The following is a 16,718-nucleotide window of genomic DNA, read 5'->3' on the forward strand; positions in this document are numbered from 1 at the left end:
GGAACTGAATCGCTGGCAGCTGTGGTGGTTTCCATACTTTTCAACCCACAAACACCAAAGACAACTTAGAAGGTCAGTAGAAAAGGTCTGTCAGTCCTGGGTGAGAAAGGAGTGTGGTCCAGCCTCAACCCTGGTGCAGCCCTGGGAGAGTGGCAGCTGCTTCTGGAGCTCTTGGCCCACAGATGGTGGGAGGATCGAGCAGCTGATCAGAGGGGGATTGCAGGGGTCTCTTTGCTGGCACAGAGGCAGGATTCTCTTGCTTTGCTTATGCTTGGATCTGGGTTGCAGTCCTGGGTGGTGGTCCTGGGGCAAGGAGAAGTGCTGGCATGGCGGAGCTTGAGGCAGTAGTGGAGAGAGAATCCTCCTTACAGTTCCAAGGCAGGAAAGAGTGCTTGTGGTCACTCATAGACCAGAGCACAAGACAGGAAAGGATTAAACACCTTGCCCTTGATCGTACCACCTTGGAAGAACTGAAAATTTACAGGTCCCTAGAAGTATCTCTGAAAATAGCTGGACAAAATCCTTGAAGCTTGGGACAGTACACCCTCCACACTGGAAGCAGAGCCCAACCTTAACGAAGTTAGAGTCAAGTAATTGGCTGGGAAGATGAGCAAACACTGAAAAAAATTCACACTATGGAATCTTACTTTGGTGACAAAGATCAACACATACAACCGGAAGAAGACAACAAAGTCAAAGCTCCTAAGGACAACAAAGTCAAAGCTCTTACATCCAAAACCTCCAAGAAAAATATGAATTGGTCTCAGGCCATGGGAGAGCTCAAAAAGGGTTTTGAGAAGCAAGTAAGAGAAGTAGAGGAAAAATTGGGAAGATAAATGAGAGTGATGCAAGAAAATCATGAAAAAATGAGTCAGATTGATAAAGGAGACCCAAAAAAATACTGAAGAAAATGACACCTTAAAAAATAGACTAACCCAAATGGCAAAACAGGTCCAAAAAACCAATGAGGAGAAGAATGCCAGAAAAAAAAAAGAATTGGTCAAATAGAAAAGGAGGTCCAAAAGCTCCTGAAGAAAATAATACCTTAAAAATCAGAATGGAGCAAATGGAAGCTAATGACTCTATGAGAAATCAAGAAATTATGAAACAAAACCAAATGAATAAAAAAATAGAAGACAGTGTGAAATAGTTCACCGGAAAAACAACTGACCTGGAAAATAGATCCAGGAGAGATAATTTAAAAATTATTGGACTACCTGAAAGCCATGAGAAATTATCAAGGAAAACTGCACTGATATTCTAGAAACAGAGGGTAAAATAGAAATTGAAAGAATTCACTGATCATTTCCTGAAAGGAAAGGAAGGGAAAAGGAAAATTAGGAATATTATAGCCAAATTCTAGAGTTCCCAGGTCAAGGAGAAAATATTGCAAGCAGTCAGAAAAAAACAATTCAAGTATTGTGGAAACACAATCAGGATAATACAAGATTTAGCAGCTTCTACATTAAGGGGTCAGAGGGCTTGGAATATGATATTCTAGAAGTCAAAAGAGCTAGGATTAAAACTAAGAATCACCTACCCAGCAAAACTGAGTATAATCCTTAAGGGGAAAAAATGGATATTCAATGAAATACAGGACTTTCAAGTATTCTTGATGAAAAGACCAGAGCTGAATAGAAAATTTGACTTTCAAATACAAGACTCAAGAGAAGCATGAAAAGATAAACAGGAAAGAGAAATCATAAGATAAGGGGCTTTAGTTTAACTGTTTACATTCCTACGTGGAAAGGTGATATTTGTAACTCATGAGACCTTTCTCAGTGTTAGGGTAGTTGGAGGGATTATATATATAGACAGAGTACACAGGATGAGTTGAATATGAAGGGAGGATATCTAAAAAATAAAATTAAGTGGTGAGAGAGAGGCTTGTACTGGGAGAAGGAGAAAGGGAGAGGTAGAATGGGGTAAATTATCTCACATAAAAGGCAAGAAAAAGCTTTTACAGTGGAGGGGAAGAAGGGGGAGGTGAGAGGGAATGAGTGAAACTTACTCTCCTTAGATTTGGCTTAAGGAGAGAATAACATACACACTCAATTGGGAATGGAACTCTGTCTTACCCTACAGGAAAATATGGGGGAAGGGGATGTAAGAGGGGGGATTGTAGAAGGGAGGGCAGATTGGGGGAGGGGGTAATCAGAAGCAAACACTTTTGAGGAGGGACAGGGTCAAAGGGAGAGAATAGAATAAATGGGGGGCAGGATAGGATGGAGGGAAATATAGTTAGTCTTTCACAATATGACTATTATGGAAGTGTTTTGCATGACTACACATGTATAACCTGTATCAAGTTGCTTGCCTTCTCAATGAAGGTGGGTGGGGAGGGAGGAAGGGAGAGGAATTTGGAACTCAAGGTTTTAAAAATGAATCTTAAAAATTTTTCTTACCTGCAACTGAGAAATAAGATATACAGGCAATGGGGTATAGAAATTTATCCTGCCCTACAGGAAAATAGAAGGGAAAGGGGATAAAAGAAAGGTGGGGGGAGATAGAGAGAGGGCAAATAGGGGGAAAGGGTATTCAGAATGTATGCTGTCTTGGTGTAGGGGGAGGGGAGAGATGGGGGCCAAATTTGGAACTCAAAATCTTATGGACGTGAATGTTGAAAATTAAAAATAATTAATAAAAATAAATAATAAATTTTTTAAAAAGCCAGTAGCAGGAGTAGTGTGGCTCAGACTCCAAACTTGGAGCAGGGTCTCCCTTTCAGTATCTAGTCCTGTCTGCAGAGGAGTAACCAAGTAGGAAACTCAGACCAAAGGGGAGCCTACAATTCTACCACTTTAAACTAACAGAGCTTTCCATCTGGCTAGAAAGTTGCATTACTTATTCCAGTAGGGACAAGCAAGACTTCCCTGGATCAGACTTCTTTGGTAGCACCAAAAACTTACCAGCCTCCAACCTGTCCCTGAGATCCTGGAATAACATAACACTCAATACTCCAAGAAAGCAGCAGCAGGACCAGGCCCAAATCTTTCCTCCAGAAGAGCCTCAGAGCCTTGGAAGAATGGGCAAAGTAAAAAATGACCCCACCATAATGAACTATTATAGTAGCAGGGATGCGTAAGACACAAATGAAGAAGAAAATGACTCCAAAACATCTCTGGGCAAAACCTCTGGAAAAAAACAGCTTGAGAGCAAACTCATTTAGAATTCCTGGAAGATATGAAGCAAGAGTTTAAAAAGGAGTTAAGAGATGTTTTTATAAATGGAATGAGAGTGCTTGAGGAAAAAAAATAGAAAAAAATGAAAACTGTGGAGGAAAGAATTGGAAAAAGAATTAATAGCTTGCTACAAGAAATACCAAACCTTATCCAAGCAAAAACTCCCTGAAAATCAAAATGGACCAAATAGAAGCCAATGACTTCATGAGACAAGACATATTAAAAGAAAGTCAAAAGACTGAAAAAAGAATGGAAGAAAATGTAAAGTATCTCATAGGAAAACAACTGACCTGTAAAATAGATCAAGGAGAAAACAATTAAGAATTATTGGACTATCTGAAGATTGTGACTAAAGAAAGAGCCCAACCAATACATTTCAAGAAATCTTAAAAGAAAACTGCCCAGATACTCTAGAACCAGAGGGCAAAGTGGAAATAGAAAGAAGCTACTGGTCACCTCTTGAAAGAAATCCTCCAATGAAAACTCCCATGAACATCATAGCTAAAACCCAGAGCTTCCAGGTAAAAGAAAAAATACTGCAAACAGCCACAAAGAAAAAATTCAAGTACCAAGGATTCAGAGTTAGGATCACACATGATTTAGCAGCCCACAGTATAAGGCAGCAGAGAACTTGGAATACACTATTCCAGAAGGATATGGGATTACAGCCAAAAACCTCACTTATCTAAACTAGTCAAAAGAAGGAACAGTAGATACACACACAGACATGCACTCACAGAGGTGGGTACAAAAATCCATTTTACTCTACAGGAAAATAGAAGGGAAAGGGGAGAAAAATGGAGGAAGAATTAGAGAGTCTATTAAAGGAGAAGTTAGTCTTAAGGAAAACAAACTAAAGATGTACAGAAATATTCCTCTTTTTGAGGTGGCAAATGATGGGAATCTGAAGGAGTGCCCATAAATTGGGCAATGGATAAACAAGTTATGGTATATAAGTGTGATAGAATACTATTGTACTGAACTCTTATCAGTATAATGACTCAACCAGGATTCCAGAGGATCATGAAATATGCTGCACATTCATTGATAGAGAGGTGAAGGGCTGAGAATAGAGAACAAGAAAAAAGTATGTGGGGGGGGCGAGGGGGGTGCATGGCCGATAAGGAAATTTATTTCAATTGACTATACATCCTTAAATTGGATTTTGTTTTACTTGTGTTCTCAATTGGTGGGGAGGGGTTGGGGTGGAAAAGTGATAAGGCAGATCTTGGCAGCTTAAAACAATTTTTAAAAAAAGGAAAAAGCTTGAAAGATACAGTTAAAAATAAGCGGTTGAAACAGAATCTATTATGCTTCAGCTGAAATAAAAAGGCAAGAGTAGCAATCATGATCTCAGACAAAGCAAGAGCAAAAATAAACTTAATTAAGAGATAAGCAGGAAAACTACATTTCACTGAAAAGCACCATAGACAATGAACTAGTATCAATACTGAACATATGCACCAAATGGCCTAGCATCCAAAATCCTAAAGGAAAAGTTAAATGAGTTACAGGAAGAAATAAAACTATACTAGTGAGGGACCTCAACTTTCTCTTCTCAGAGCTAAGTAAGTCTAATTATAAAATAAATAAGGCGGAAGTTATGGAGTTGAATAGAATTTTAGTAAAGTTAGATATGTAGATAACTGGAGAAAATTGAATGGGAATAGAAAAGGATATACCTTTTCCTCAGCTGTACATGGCACCTTCACAAAAACTGACCATGTATTAGGGCATACCTTACAAGCAAATGCAGAAAAGCAGATATATTAAATGCTAGTCATGGTTTGCCCAAGGTGTTTATGCAGAGGCCCCTTATGTGATGTCTAGCTGTCTTTCTTGTCAATAGTCCAGCTCCTTCTGGAAGAAAACTGTGATAAAAGGGAGGTGAAAGTAGGTGCCCTACCGTTTGACCACCTGCCGAGTGACTGTATTGAACTGCCAAAGTCTATGGGCTACAGATACATATTGGGTTACAGAACTTTCATTGACTACAGTCTCTGTTTGTGGGTTTCTCTTATGTGTCCTCATAGGGATTGTGTGCTGTTTATGTTTATAGTGCCTCCCTTGGTATAAGGAACTGATTCCCAAGCCAAGTCCCAAATTAAAAGCAGCAAAGATTGGGGTGATGCAGTTGAGGACAGAGGAGAGACATAGGTCTGATTGTGGTATGGTTAGCACCAAAAAGGGGATTACTGTGTAAAATCAGTCAGTGACCCCATTGTCTCTCATCTCTTTGTCTTTTTCTATACGTGCCAGGTAGTTCATAGGGATTGTCCTTTGAGTATGTGTTAGCTCATAGGTAAGGGAGGAGCTGAGAAGGGGCGCTAGCCCATCCCCTTGAGAAACATGTACCTATCAGGATTGTCTTTCTGTTGTTAGGAAAGCTTATCTGTAACAGCAGCAGGTGGTTTGAAATCATTGCCTAACTGCACATAATGCATTTTTGCCTTGGGTGCCTTCAATAAAAGTCCTTTTGTCTCATTTTTCCTGAGCTTAGCTGATTCATTAGGAGAAGCCCTAACCAAGATTTTCTTTAAATAGTATATTCAGAGAACGTTAGAGAATCAACAAAAAAACTAGTTGAAACAATCAACAACTTTAGCAAAGTTTCAGGATATAAAACAAACCTACAAAATCATCAGTATTTCTATATGTTACCAACAAAATCCAACAGGAAGAGATAGAAAGAGAAATTCCATTTAAAATAACTGCAGCCATCATAAAATACTTGGGACAATGTACTGCCAAGACAAACCCAGGAACTATATGAACAAAATTACAAACATTTTTCACACAAATAAAATCAGATTAAATATTAGAAAAATATTAATTGTTCATGAGTAGGCTGTCAATATAATAAAAAATGACAATTCTATGTAAATTAATTTACTTATTTGGTGCCATACCAATCAAACTACTGAAGAATTATTTTATAGAGCTAGAAGAATAATAACAAAATTCATCTGGAAGAACAAAAGGTCAAGAGTATCAGGGAATCAATGAAAGAAAAAATGTGAAAGAAGGTGGTCTAGTTGTACCAGATCTCAAATTATATAATGAAGTGGTAATCTACATCAGAACAATCTGGTGCTGGCTAAGAAATGGAATGGTGGATCAGTGGAATAGATTAGTTACATAATACAAAGTAGGAAATGATTATAATGACCTGGTGTTTGATAAATTCCCAAATCCAAGCTTTTGGGGCAAGAACTCACCACTTGACAAAAATTGCTGGGAAAACTGGAAAGCAGTTTGGCAGAAACTAGGCATAGACCAACATCTCACACTTTTTATCAAAATAAGGTCAAAATGGGTAAATGATTTAGATATAAAGAGTGATATAAATAAATTAGGGGATCATGGAAAAATTTATCTGTCAGATCTATGGATAAGTGAAGAGTTTATGATCAAATAAGAGATAGAAGGGGCAGCTAGGTGGAGCAGTAGATAGAGCACCAGCCCTGAAGTCAGGAGGACCTGAGTTCAAATGCAGCCTCAGACCAAACACTTGACACTAGCTCTGTGACCCTGGGCAAGTCACTTAACCCCAATTGCCTAAAAATTTAAAAAAAACAAATAAGAGATAGAGAGAATCACAGGAAGTAAAATTGATGATTTTGATTACATGAAATTAGAAAAGTTTTGCACAAACAATGCCAATGCAGCCAAAATTAGAAGGAAAGTAGGAAGCTGGGGGAAAATTTTTATAGTGAGTTTCTCTGATAAAGACCTCATTTCTCAAATATATGAAGAACTGAGCAAATTTATAAAATAAGAACCATTCATTCACCAATTAATAAATGGTCAAAGGATATGAACAGGCAGTTTTCAAAAGAAGAAATCAAAGCTATCAATAGTCACATTAAAAATGCTCTCACTATTGATTAGAGAAATGCAAATTTTAAAAATTATGAGGTACCACCTCACACATATCAGATTGGCTAACATGACAGAAAAGGAAAATGACTAATGTTCTAGGGGATGTGAAAAAAATAGGTGCACTAATGCACTGTTGGTGAAGTTTTAAACTGGTCCAACAACTCAGGAGAACAATTTGGAACTATGTTCAAAGGGCTGACCCTGCAATACCACTAACTAGATCTGTATCCCAAAGAGATCAAAGAAAAGGGGAAAGGACCTATATATACAAATATATTTATCCCAAAGAAATGATTCTTCTGGTGAGAATTTCAGGAACTATGGCAGATTGAGAAGATATTTTGAGATGGAAGGAATCTTTGCTGGTGTCCCTTAATCTAAACTATATATAGTCAAAAATTGGAAACAAAATGGGTGCCCATCAGTTGGGAAGTGATAAGCCAAAAACCTGTTTTTTTAATGTACTGGAATGCTATGCTGTTATGAGAAATTATGAATATGAAGAATTCAGAAAAATATGGGAAACTTTTTGTAATGGCAAAGAATTGGAGATTGAGAGGATGCCCATCAGTTGGGGAATGGCTGAACAAGTTGTGGTATATGATTGTGATGAAATACTATTGTGCTATAAGAAATGATGAGTAGGATTGTTTAAAAAAAAACCTGGGAAAACTTATATGACCTGATGCAAAGTGAAATGAGCAGAACCAGGAGAACATTGTACATTGTAACAGCAATATTGTGACAATGATCAATTGTGAAAGACATATACTCTGATCGATATATTGATCCAAGGCAATTTCAAAGGATCCACAATGAAAAATGCTATCTCCAGACAGAGAGAACTGATTAGTTCTGAGTGCAGATTAAAGCATACTTTTTTTTTCACTTTCTTTTTGTTTCTTGTTTTTTATGGTTTTGGGTTTTGTTTTGTTTTTGGCAACATGTCTAATATGGAAATATGTTTTGCATGACTTTACATGTGTAATTGATATAATATTGTTTGCCTTCTAAATGGATGTGGGAGGGGCAGGAGAGAGGGAAAGAATTTGGAACTCTAAAGATTTTGAAAAGGAATGTTAAATAATCGATTAAAAAAGAAAAAAAGATGCAAACAGGACAAAATAAAGACCTGGAAATGGGTTACTTAAAGTCTTAGTGATGGCAAGCCTTGTGTCAATTCTGCCTCTAATATTGTTGAGGTTTAGAGGTTTAGGGGTGCTGGGACCCCAAAATCATGCAGATCTTGCCCTGCCTAAATTCAACTCAAGCCTTCTTTCAGTCAATGACAAAGTTTATTAAAGATCCACCATATTGGCTAGACTCTTAAGGAATCCGAACCTTAGTGAGCTATTGTCTAGATTATAAGAATCTTAATGGAGACAAGATGAATTTTATATACAGAAAGACTGTGGGAGGCATCTAGGAGTGGCCAAGTAGTCTGGAGTGACTGGAGGAGGGGTCTAAGGAGGCTCTGGATAGGAGTGGCCAGTAAACTGGGGTGAATAGAACCGCCAGAGACCTGGACCATATGACCAAGGGATAATGGAACCTAGATAGGATTAAGGGTGGGAAGTGGCCAGGGGCAATTGGGAGGTAACAGAACAGAATTGGGAGATTGGGTGTAGCCACAATGAAAGGCCAGTTGAGTGGATCATAGCCTCAAACAAATGCCAGAGATTTGGGAAAAGTCCAGGGATTTTCTTTTTTGGGGTCCAGATCCCAAAGACATGGTCTTTTCCTTTTAGGGGTTCAGATCCCATCCCCATCAATACCACACTCTTATTACTATTAAGGATTAAGGGACAAAAGTTCCCAGGCCTTGATTTCTTGTACCCCTCTCTCCAGGGTTATGGCCTCATGCATTCAGGCATAGGTTCTGGGATTGGGAAGAGGAGAGAGGCTATTGAAATGAATCTCAAAGGTCAAAATGGCCTTTCCCAACTTTCCCCATGGAGCTCTTCTGTAAGATCCCTCCTCATTCTCTTATTCTCATTTCTCAAGCCCTGACCAACTGAATATGCTTCGCTGAATATGGCAGCTGTGTACATGGTATGATCATTTTAAGGATATTATTAATTTCTTTGATATTTTTATTCCACAGTTATTTCCTTACGTGTGTATTGCTTGCCCTCTCCTTGTAACAAAAGAAAAGTAAACTAACCAAGAAAAGGTTCTGAATCTGACACTGTATACAACATTTTACACCTGTAGGCCCCTTGCCTCCCCACCTCCATGCTCCACAGAGAGGAGAGAAGTGTTCATCTGTTCTCTGGGACCAAGATTTGTAATTGCAATTGATCTGAGTTCCCTTACTTTTTAGTTCCATTATGAACCGTATTTTCACATACATTATCATAGTCTTATATATTGTTCTTGTGATTTTGTTTACTTCACTCTGTATCTCATATTTGACTTATCATATTTTTCTGAATTCTTCATATTGATAATTTCTCATGGCATCTTAACATCCCATTCCATTAAAAAACAAACAGGTTTTTGTTTAATCATTTTCCAATTGATGGGCACCCACTTTGTCTTCAGTTTGGGGCTATAGATAGTATAGACTGAAGGACACCAGGAAAGACTCCTTCTAACCCAAAATATCTTCTCAATCTGCCATAGCCCCTGAAGTTCCTGCCATTAGGGTCATTCCTTTGGGAAAAGCACTTAACATACCTATTAAAAATGTATTATCTAGGAAAATATAACATTAACCTACAAGTGGCTAGCATGTGTCTTTAGGGCTAACTGCAATTCTTCAGAACATGGCCCTCAAAGCAAGTGGGAAAGAAAAAAATTCTATTATGAACTATATTGATGCAGTGATGAAAAGTAATAGGATGTCCTTTGCAAGACCTAAAATGGTTTTACAGTATTTGACACATGAGGGCGCTCCAACTAGCAAGAAAAACAGCTGATTCATAGCAACTTGGTACTCATTCTATGGCCCTAAGAAAAACACATTCCCTCCTTGGGCCTCAGTTTTCTCCTCCTTAAAATGAAGAGGTTGGGTTAGTTTTCTAATATCCCTCTGCACTCTAAATCCTAGCATCCTAACTTATTAAAAGTTGTAATAATTAGGATAGGTATTATTAACACTGGTGCAATCACCCTTACCTGACCACAAGCATCTATCAATACCTTGGGGTAAAGTTTTTTATCGGACCAAATCCAATTACTTAGCAAGACTCAGGGGAAGTGGAACATAGGGTAAATTCTGATGGTGAGAGAGAGAGGAAAATACAGAATTGCTACAGGGCTGGGAGACCCTGCTGAACACTGGATCTCTTCCCTTTGCTGAAAGGTAGTTGGGAGGATCAGGGTCACTGAAACCAAGCTTTGTCTACTTTAATTTCATATTCGAGTTAAAGTGGGCATGAATGAGCCCAAGACTTCATTTCACACAGTTCTTGGGCTCCCATCACATGATGGGAATTCTCTGGATTACATTTCCAGAAGGTTGTACATCTGATTGGAGAGTGTGGTGATGTCACCATGCAAGAATTTTGGTGTTGGGGAGTAGGATGTTTAACAAGGTACAGGGCTTAAAAAGTGATGTTTAATGAATGTGAAGGAAGAAAGTGAAAGGAGTTACATAGTAGGGGAAGTGAAGAGGCCATTGGGCTCAGTGGCTATGGAGTCCTGCCCAAGGAGCTCTGGGCAGTGAACAGGTACAGGTAGGTGAAATTAAAGGTGGAAATCATAGTGGAATTGCTAGAGCTGAGGGAGAGAAGAGACAAGAAGTCTGGGCAGGATCTGGGTAAATTTAAAACCAGGCTGAGATCATCTTCCCAGTCCAGTAGCTCCCCAATTGGTAAGAACCTAATGCCAATTCAGAGAAAGATATTAATAGTTCCCTCATCCTGACTACCCATGAGCTGAGGAAAACTCTTCATTCTCAAGGTTACCTAGGAAGCTTTAGTTCACCCATTCTATGTGGGGAAGAGGCACCCACTCATGTATAGGGATAGAACATGCTTTTATAGAACATGCTTTTACTACTGGATTCCCTTTTTACTTGAAAATTTTACTATCTGAATTAAATGATTGTGCCATCTAAGTTATGTCTTTTATATTGTTGTTGTTCAGTCATTTTTCTGTTGTATTTGACTCTGTGACCCCATTTGGGGTTTTCTTAGCAGAGATACTGGAGTGATTTGCCATTTCCTTTTCCAGCTCATTTGACAGATAAAGAAGTTGAGGCAAACAAGGTGAAGTGACTTGCCCAGGGTCACATAGCTAGAAAGTGTCTGAGGCCCGATTTGAACTCACGAAGGTGATTCCAAGCCCAATGCTTATCCACTGTACCACCTAGCTGCCCCTATGTATTATGTATACATTTAAAATACATATTGTATAAAATACATGACTTAATTGGCATCATTGAGCCTGCATAACTCATTTAGCCAGCTGCCCCATATGTATTATAGATATGTTTAAAATATATTTTATATATATACATATAACATATATATTAATACATAAACTATATCTACATATAAAATACATATTATATGTACATCTAAAATTATCCTTTCTGTATAAACTTTATCCTTTATGATATGTGTGTATGTGTGTGTATGTATTTCTCTCTATAGCTCCTTTCTGCTCCTCAACTCTGCTAGATGCTGAAAATACAAAGATGAAAAATAAACCAGTCCCTGCCCTCAAAGAGGTTATATTTAACTGTGAGGGATTAAAAAATATCCACATTTTTACATAAATACAAGATAATTTCAGAAGATAAAGAATACTCACAAAACCCTACAGGAAGGGCTTTCTGTAGGAGGTAGCTCCTGAGCTGAACCCTGAGCCAGGGATTCTAAGAAGTGAAGATGAGGAGGACCATGTTCCAGATTGAGGGGGAAGCTTGTGCAAAGGTAGACAGTCAGGAGATGGGAACTGTACTGGGTTTGGGGAACCATTAGTTCTAGGAAAGCTTAGCTGAAGCAGAGGGCATAAAGGATGACCATTAGCACATATATCTTAGACAAGTCATTTCAGAAGGGCAGAACAAGAGGACATTGAACTGACTTATTTTTGGGGTACTACTCAGCACTTTCAATGATCCTAAACTATTCCCTGTCACAAAAGCCTATCTTTTTAACAGCAGTATTTTCCTCATGATGCCCCATAGCTGTGACTCACAACATCACATACCCCAAGAATCTGCTTTGTTTTACAGGGCAATGGAGAGCTCCATAGTGGGCATAAGCAGGTTGCAGAATATTAACAGTGATGATTTGTCTGTGAGAAGTGGTGGAAAAGTCATCAGCCAGCACATGAGTGAGCAGAAAAGAAGACGGACCAGTTATGTAGCCCAAGTCAACACTGGCATCCATGAAATATTAGAAGACCCAGAGGCAGTCTGCACTGATTGGATTCACCACGGACAGGATGGGTAGAGAGCTGTCTGCAGAATCAGAAGACCTGGGTTCAAATCCTATTTCTGCTGATTACTAGTTGTGTGATCATGGGCAAACCCCTTCTTCTCTCTGATCCTCAGTTTCCACATCTATAAAGTAGAGATTATAATGCTTGGAGGGTTGTTGTGAGGGTCAAGTGAAGTTCTGTGGTCAAATGCTTTGCAAACCATAAAGCATTATATAAATGGCAGTTATTATTTATAATAGTTACACCATTGCTGAGATCATATGTCTAAGCACAAGTTTATCCTTATCTCTTTTCTCCTGCTGTCCTATCTCAGAGGATAAGATTACTCTTTTCCTTGCTAAGGTTTATGCCAGAGGTGGGGAACCTAAGGCCTTAAGACAACCTGGGGCCTTCTAGGTCCTTAAGAACAGCCTTTTTACAGAATCCAATTTTTACAGAACAATTCTTTTTGTTTTTATTAATACATTTTTGTTAATCTTTTGTCTTTTTATTTTAAAAATGAACATATTTAAAAGACCAAAGAATAAAGTAAGTTTCAATGAAATAATTCTCCTAGATTGACTGACACAATTAGAACATTAGTAAGCCATAAGGGCTAAATTGATGGTTGCTACATTCATTGTTTAGTTCTAACTTCCCCTACCTGACTGGCTCCAAAACTGCACAAGGCTAGTTGGTGAGAGTTTATGGGGGTCAAGTATGCCAGTCTGTTATCAGGTTTTGACAACAGTGCACTGTGTTTCTGTTTAAAGTGATATTTGTGAATAGTTGCACAGCTCAACAGTATTTTTTAATTCTATTTGCTTAAGAGCCCATTGTGTCAAAGAAGACCAAGAGAACGCTGAAGGAAGAAAACAGATTTTTCAATGAGAACTGGGAATTGCAATATTATCACGTTTCTGCTAAAGATAAGATGATTTGTCTGCTTTGTGATACTGCAATATCAACATTAAAGAAATTCAATGCTCATCAGCATTATAACACTCATGAAGACCACAAATATTTTAAATTAGAGGGAGAGATACAAAAGGTTGTATTGCAGAAATTAAAAGACGAAAAGCAAAAGCAAAGACAATTTTTTCAAGCATCAATAAGACCTGGAAATAATGCCACTGAAGCAACTTATGAAGTAGTTTATATACTTGGGAAAAAAGGTAAGCCATTCAATGATGTAGAAATTGTGAAAGAATGCATTGTTGAAGCTGTAGGATGCTTAGACTTCAATAACGTTTCAAAGTACAAACATCTGCCTCTTTTAAGGAGAACCATAACTGATGGGCAGCACGAAATAGCCTTCAGCTTAACAGAACAACTTCATGCAATACTTCAAAAAGAAACTACATATTATTCAATTGCTTTGGATGAACCAACTGATACTACTTACCCGATGCAGGTTTTATACTTCATTCGGGTTTTAACAGAATATTTTCTTTGCTATGAAAAGTTACTCGCTTTGAGCACTTTTGTGAACAGAACACAGGTAGTAGATATTTTCAACAACTTTCAAGATAAATGTGAAATTGGACTGAAATTTGGTAAATTTAGTGAGTGCATGTACAGATGGTGCACCTTCCAAGACAGGAAAACATAATGGGTTTATTGCACAGATTAAAAAAAAAAAAGTATTAACAGATCCAGAAGCTCTCATTTCTTTTCATTGTATCTTGCATCAGCAAAATCTCTGTGCTAATTTTAAGTGACACTTTGCAACAAGTTATAAGTATTGTTAACTGTATATGTGCAAATGTAACATGGCATGGTCAGTTTTGTAACATGCTAAAGTTGAAGGTGAGGCATTAAGTGTGGATTTGCCATATAATTCTAGAGTGCATTGGCTATCGTAGGGACAGGTGTTAGCCAAAATTTTATGTCTTTGAGAATAGATAGTTAAATTTTATGAAGAACAGAATCAGCAATGTGAATTATTATTATTATTAGGCTAGGCAATGGGGTTAAGTGACTTGCTGAGGGTCACACAGCTAGTAAGTGTTATGTGTCTGAGGTCGGATTTGAACTCAGGTCTTCCTGACTCCAGGGCCAGTGCTCTATCCACTATACCATGTAGCTGCCCCAGCAATGTAAATTATTGAAAGAAGATTTCTATAGGAATGCTGCATTTCTGTGTGATATCATGTGAACTCAAAACAACTTGAATATTTCTTTGCAAGGTAAAACTAAGTCGATATACGATATGTGAAAAAAAAATCCAAGCATTTTGAAAAAAGCTATCTTTTTTTCAAAATACTTTTTCTTCAAAAGGAAATTTCAGATGAACATTTTCCCCAGTTAGCAAAGGTCATTGATGAACAAGATGATATATGCAAATCATTTGAAGAATATGCAGTTGTTAATTGGAGAATACAATGAAAAGTTCACATACTTTGAGAATCATGACATCACACTTAAATTAGCATCACACATTAAATCAGCCTCACCTACTTGATATCACCAAGGCACCTAAAGAACTACAGATAGAATCAATTGAGCTCTCAGTAGATGACATTTTAAAGTCATTGTTTGATGCTAAGAAAGATCCAATTAAAATATGGAAAAATGCAATAGAATACCCACTCCTTTGGCAAGATGTCTGAAAAATGGTTTCTTGCTTTCCAACCACTTATTGCTGCAAATCTATGTTCTCCTAACTAATACAAATCAAGACACCCTTAAGGTCACAAATGACTGATACCCATCTAGAGGATTAACAGAAACTGCAGACCTCCATGCTGCAGGCAAATATTCAAATGCTTTCCAACAAAAAGCAGACACAACAAAGTCATTAAAAGGTGAGTTAACTTTATTAACAAATAGTTTTCATTTTTTGAAATTAAGTATATAGTAGTTAGATTTTCACAAAATAATGTACATTTTTAAGTATATCTAATTGAAGTTTCTTGAATGCAGTCTTATTTGATTACAGCTAAATATTGTGAATGAAAAGGTTCCCCACTCCTGTTTATGCCTTTGATCTCTCTTCTAAGACCTTGTTTCATCTATCATTCTCTCTTCCTCCTATTTTTAACCTTTCCTTCTCTGTTGGTTCCTCCCTTTCCCCCAACAAGCATGCTCCTCTGAACTAAATAAATCCTTTTTATTTGTTCCCACTGACCCTCAACCCTTTTTTAAAAAATTTATTTTATTTTCAATTCACAGAACAACACAAGCATTTCCATAACACAGTACAATAAAAAAAAGATGATTGCACTTGAAACCGTGAATCTACCATGTACAACTTGCTATTCTCTCCAAATATACAACAAAGTTATCATGTAAATGTCCTTTTTTTCTCCCCCCACCACCCTAGAAATGGTTACCATTAGACACAAATAGGTATATGGATGTAAAATTATTCTATATATACTTCTATTTATGTTATTTCTCTGGATGCAGATAACGCCTTTGTTTATATGTCCTTTATTTTTAATTTGTGTATTTATAATAGTCAAAATGACTTGGTCGCTCAGTTGTTCTTAAAACAATATTGCTGTTACTGTATACAGTGTTCTCTGGTTCTGCTCACTTCCCTCTTCAACATTTCTATCTTCCTATAACTCTCTTCTCCTTTACTACTAAACTTCTAAAGAGAGTTGTCTACACAGACTGTCTCCATTTCCTTTCTGCTTTGCAGTCTGATTTCCTACTGTAGCTCTCCACTGAAACACCTTTCTCCAGAGTCCTTAATGGCCTTTTAATTGCCCTTTTCTCAGTCTACATTCACCTATATTACTATACCTACCACTATTGACCAACTCCCTCCTTCTTAAAATTTTTTAAAAAATAATTTAAAGCATGACCACAAATAGCTAAGCTTGCTTTCCAACTATTCCATTTAAATACATAGATTTTAAAGCATGCAACATCATAACTTCTTTTCAGTCAGTTCTTGGTTGGCCCCCAGAGGACTGATTGAAAAGATGTCATGACGTTGCATCAAGACTGTCGATTTATTCCCATTTCTTCTCATGAAAAAGTAAGTATGTACTCTAGTTCTTCTACTTGCTTGTTTTACTTAACATGATTCCATAAAAATCTTTCAAAATTCCTTTATATTTCTCATACTTTTCAGACTAAATTCTGTTATGTTCCTCCGTGACATAATTAATTTAATGGTTGCCCTATTACGGGATATGTTAGTTTATTTCCAGGTTTTTTTTTAAATAATGAAAATGCTGCTATGAACATATTTTGAGAGCACTTTTTGGGGGGTGGGGGATAGTGCTTTCCAGATATATTGTCAATATGCCATTCTTTTTGCTA

The 16,718-nt window shown here is 37.5% G+C and overlaps 1 protein-coding gene across 9 annotated transcripts in view; it reads left to right on the forward strand.

The window, feature by feature from the left end:
- Positions 1 to 12,540, forward strand: part of BRPF3 (bromodomain and PHD finger containing 3) — a 52,126-nt gene extending 39,586 nt beyond the window's left edge. For all 9 annotated transcript variants that reach the window (XM_027876347.1, XM_027876345.1, XM_027876346.1 and 6 more), the window contains one exon: positions 12,253 to 12,540. In XM_027876347.1, the coding sequence (XP_027732148.1) occupies positions 12,253 to 12,472 (220 nt within the window). In that variant the 3' untranslated portion in view covers positions 12,473 to 12,540. The remainder of the gene's footprint in view (positions 1 to 12,252) is intronic.
- Positions 12,541 to 16,718: the final 4,178 nt, after the last annotated feature.

The sequence above is a fragment of the Vombatus ursinus genome, unplaced genomic scaffold (assembly GCF_900497805.2).
Source record: "Vombatus ursinus unplaced genomic scaffold, bare-nosed wombat genome assembly UNPS02014811.1, whole genome shotgun sequence".
Taxonomy (NCBI): Eukaryota; Metazoa; Chordata; class Mammalia; order Diprotodontia; family Vombatidae; genus Vombatus; species Vombatus ursinus.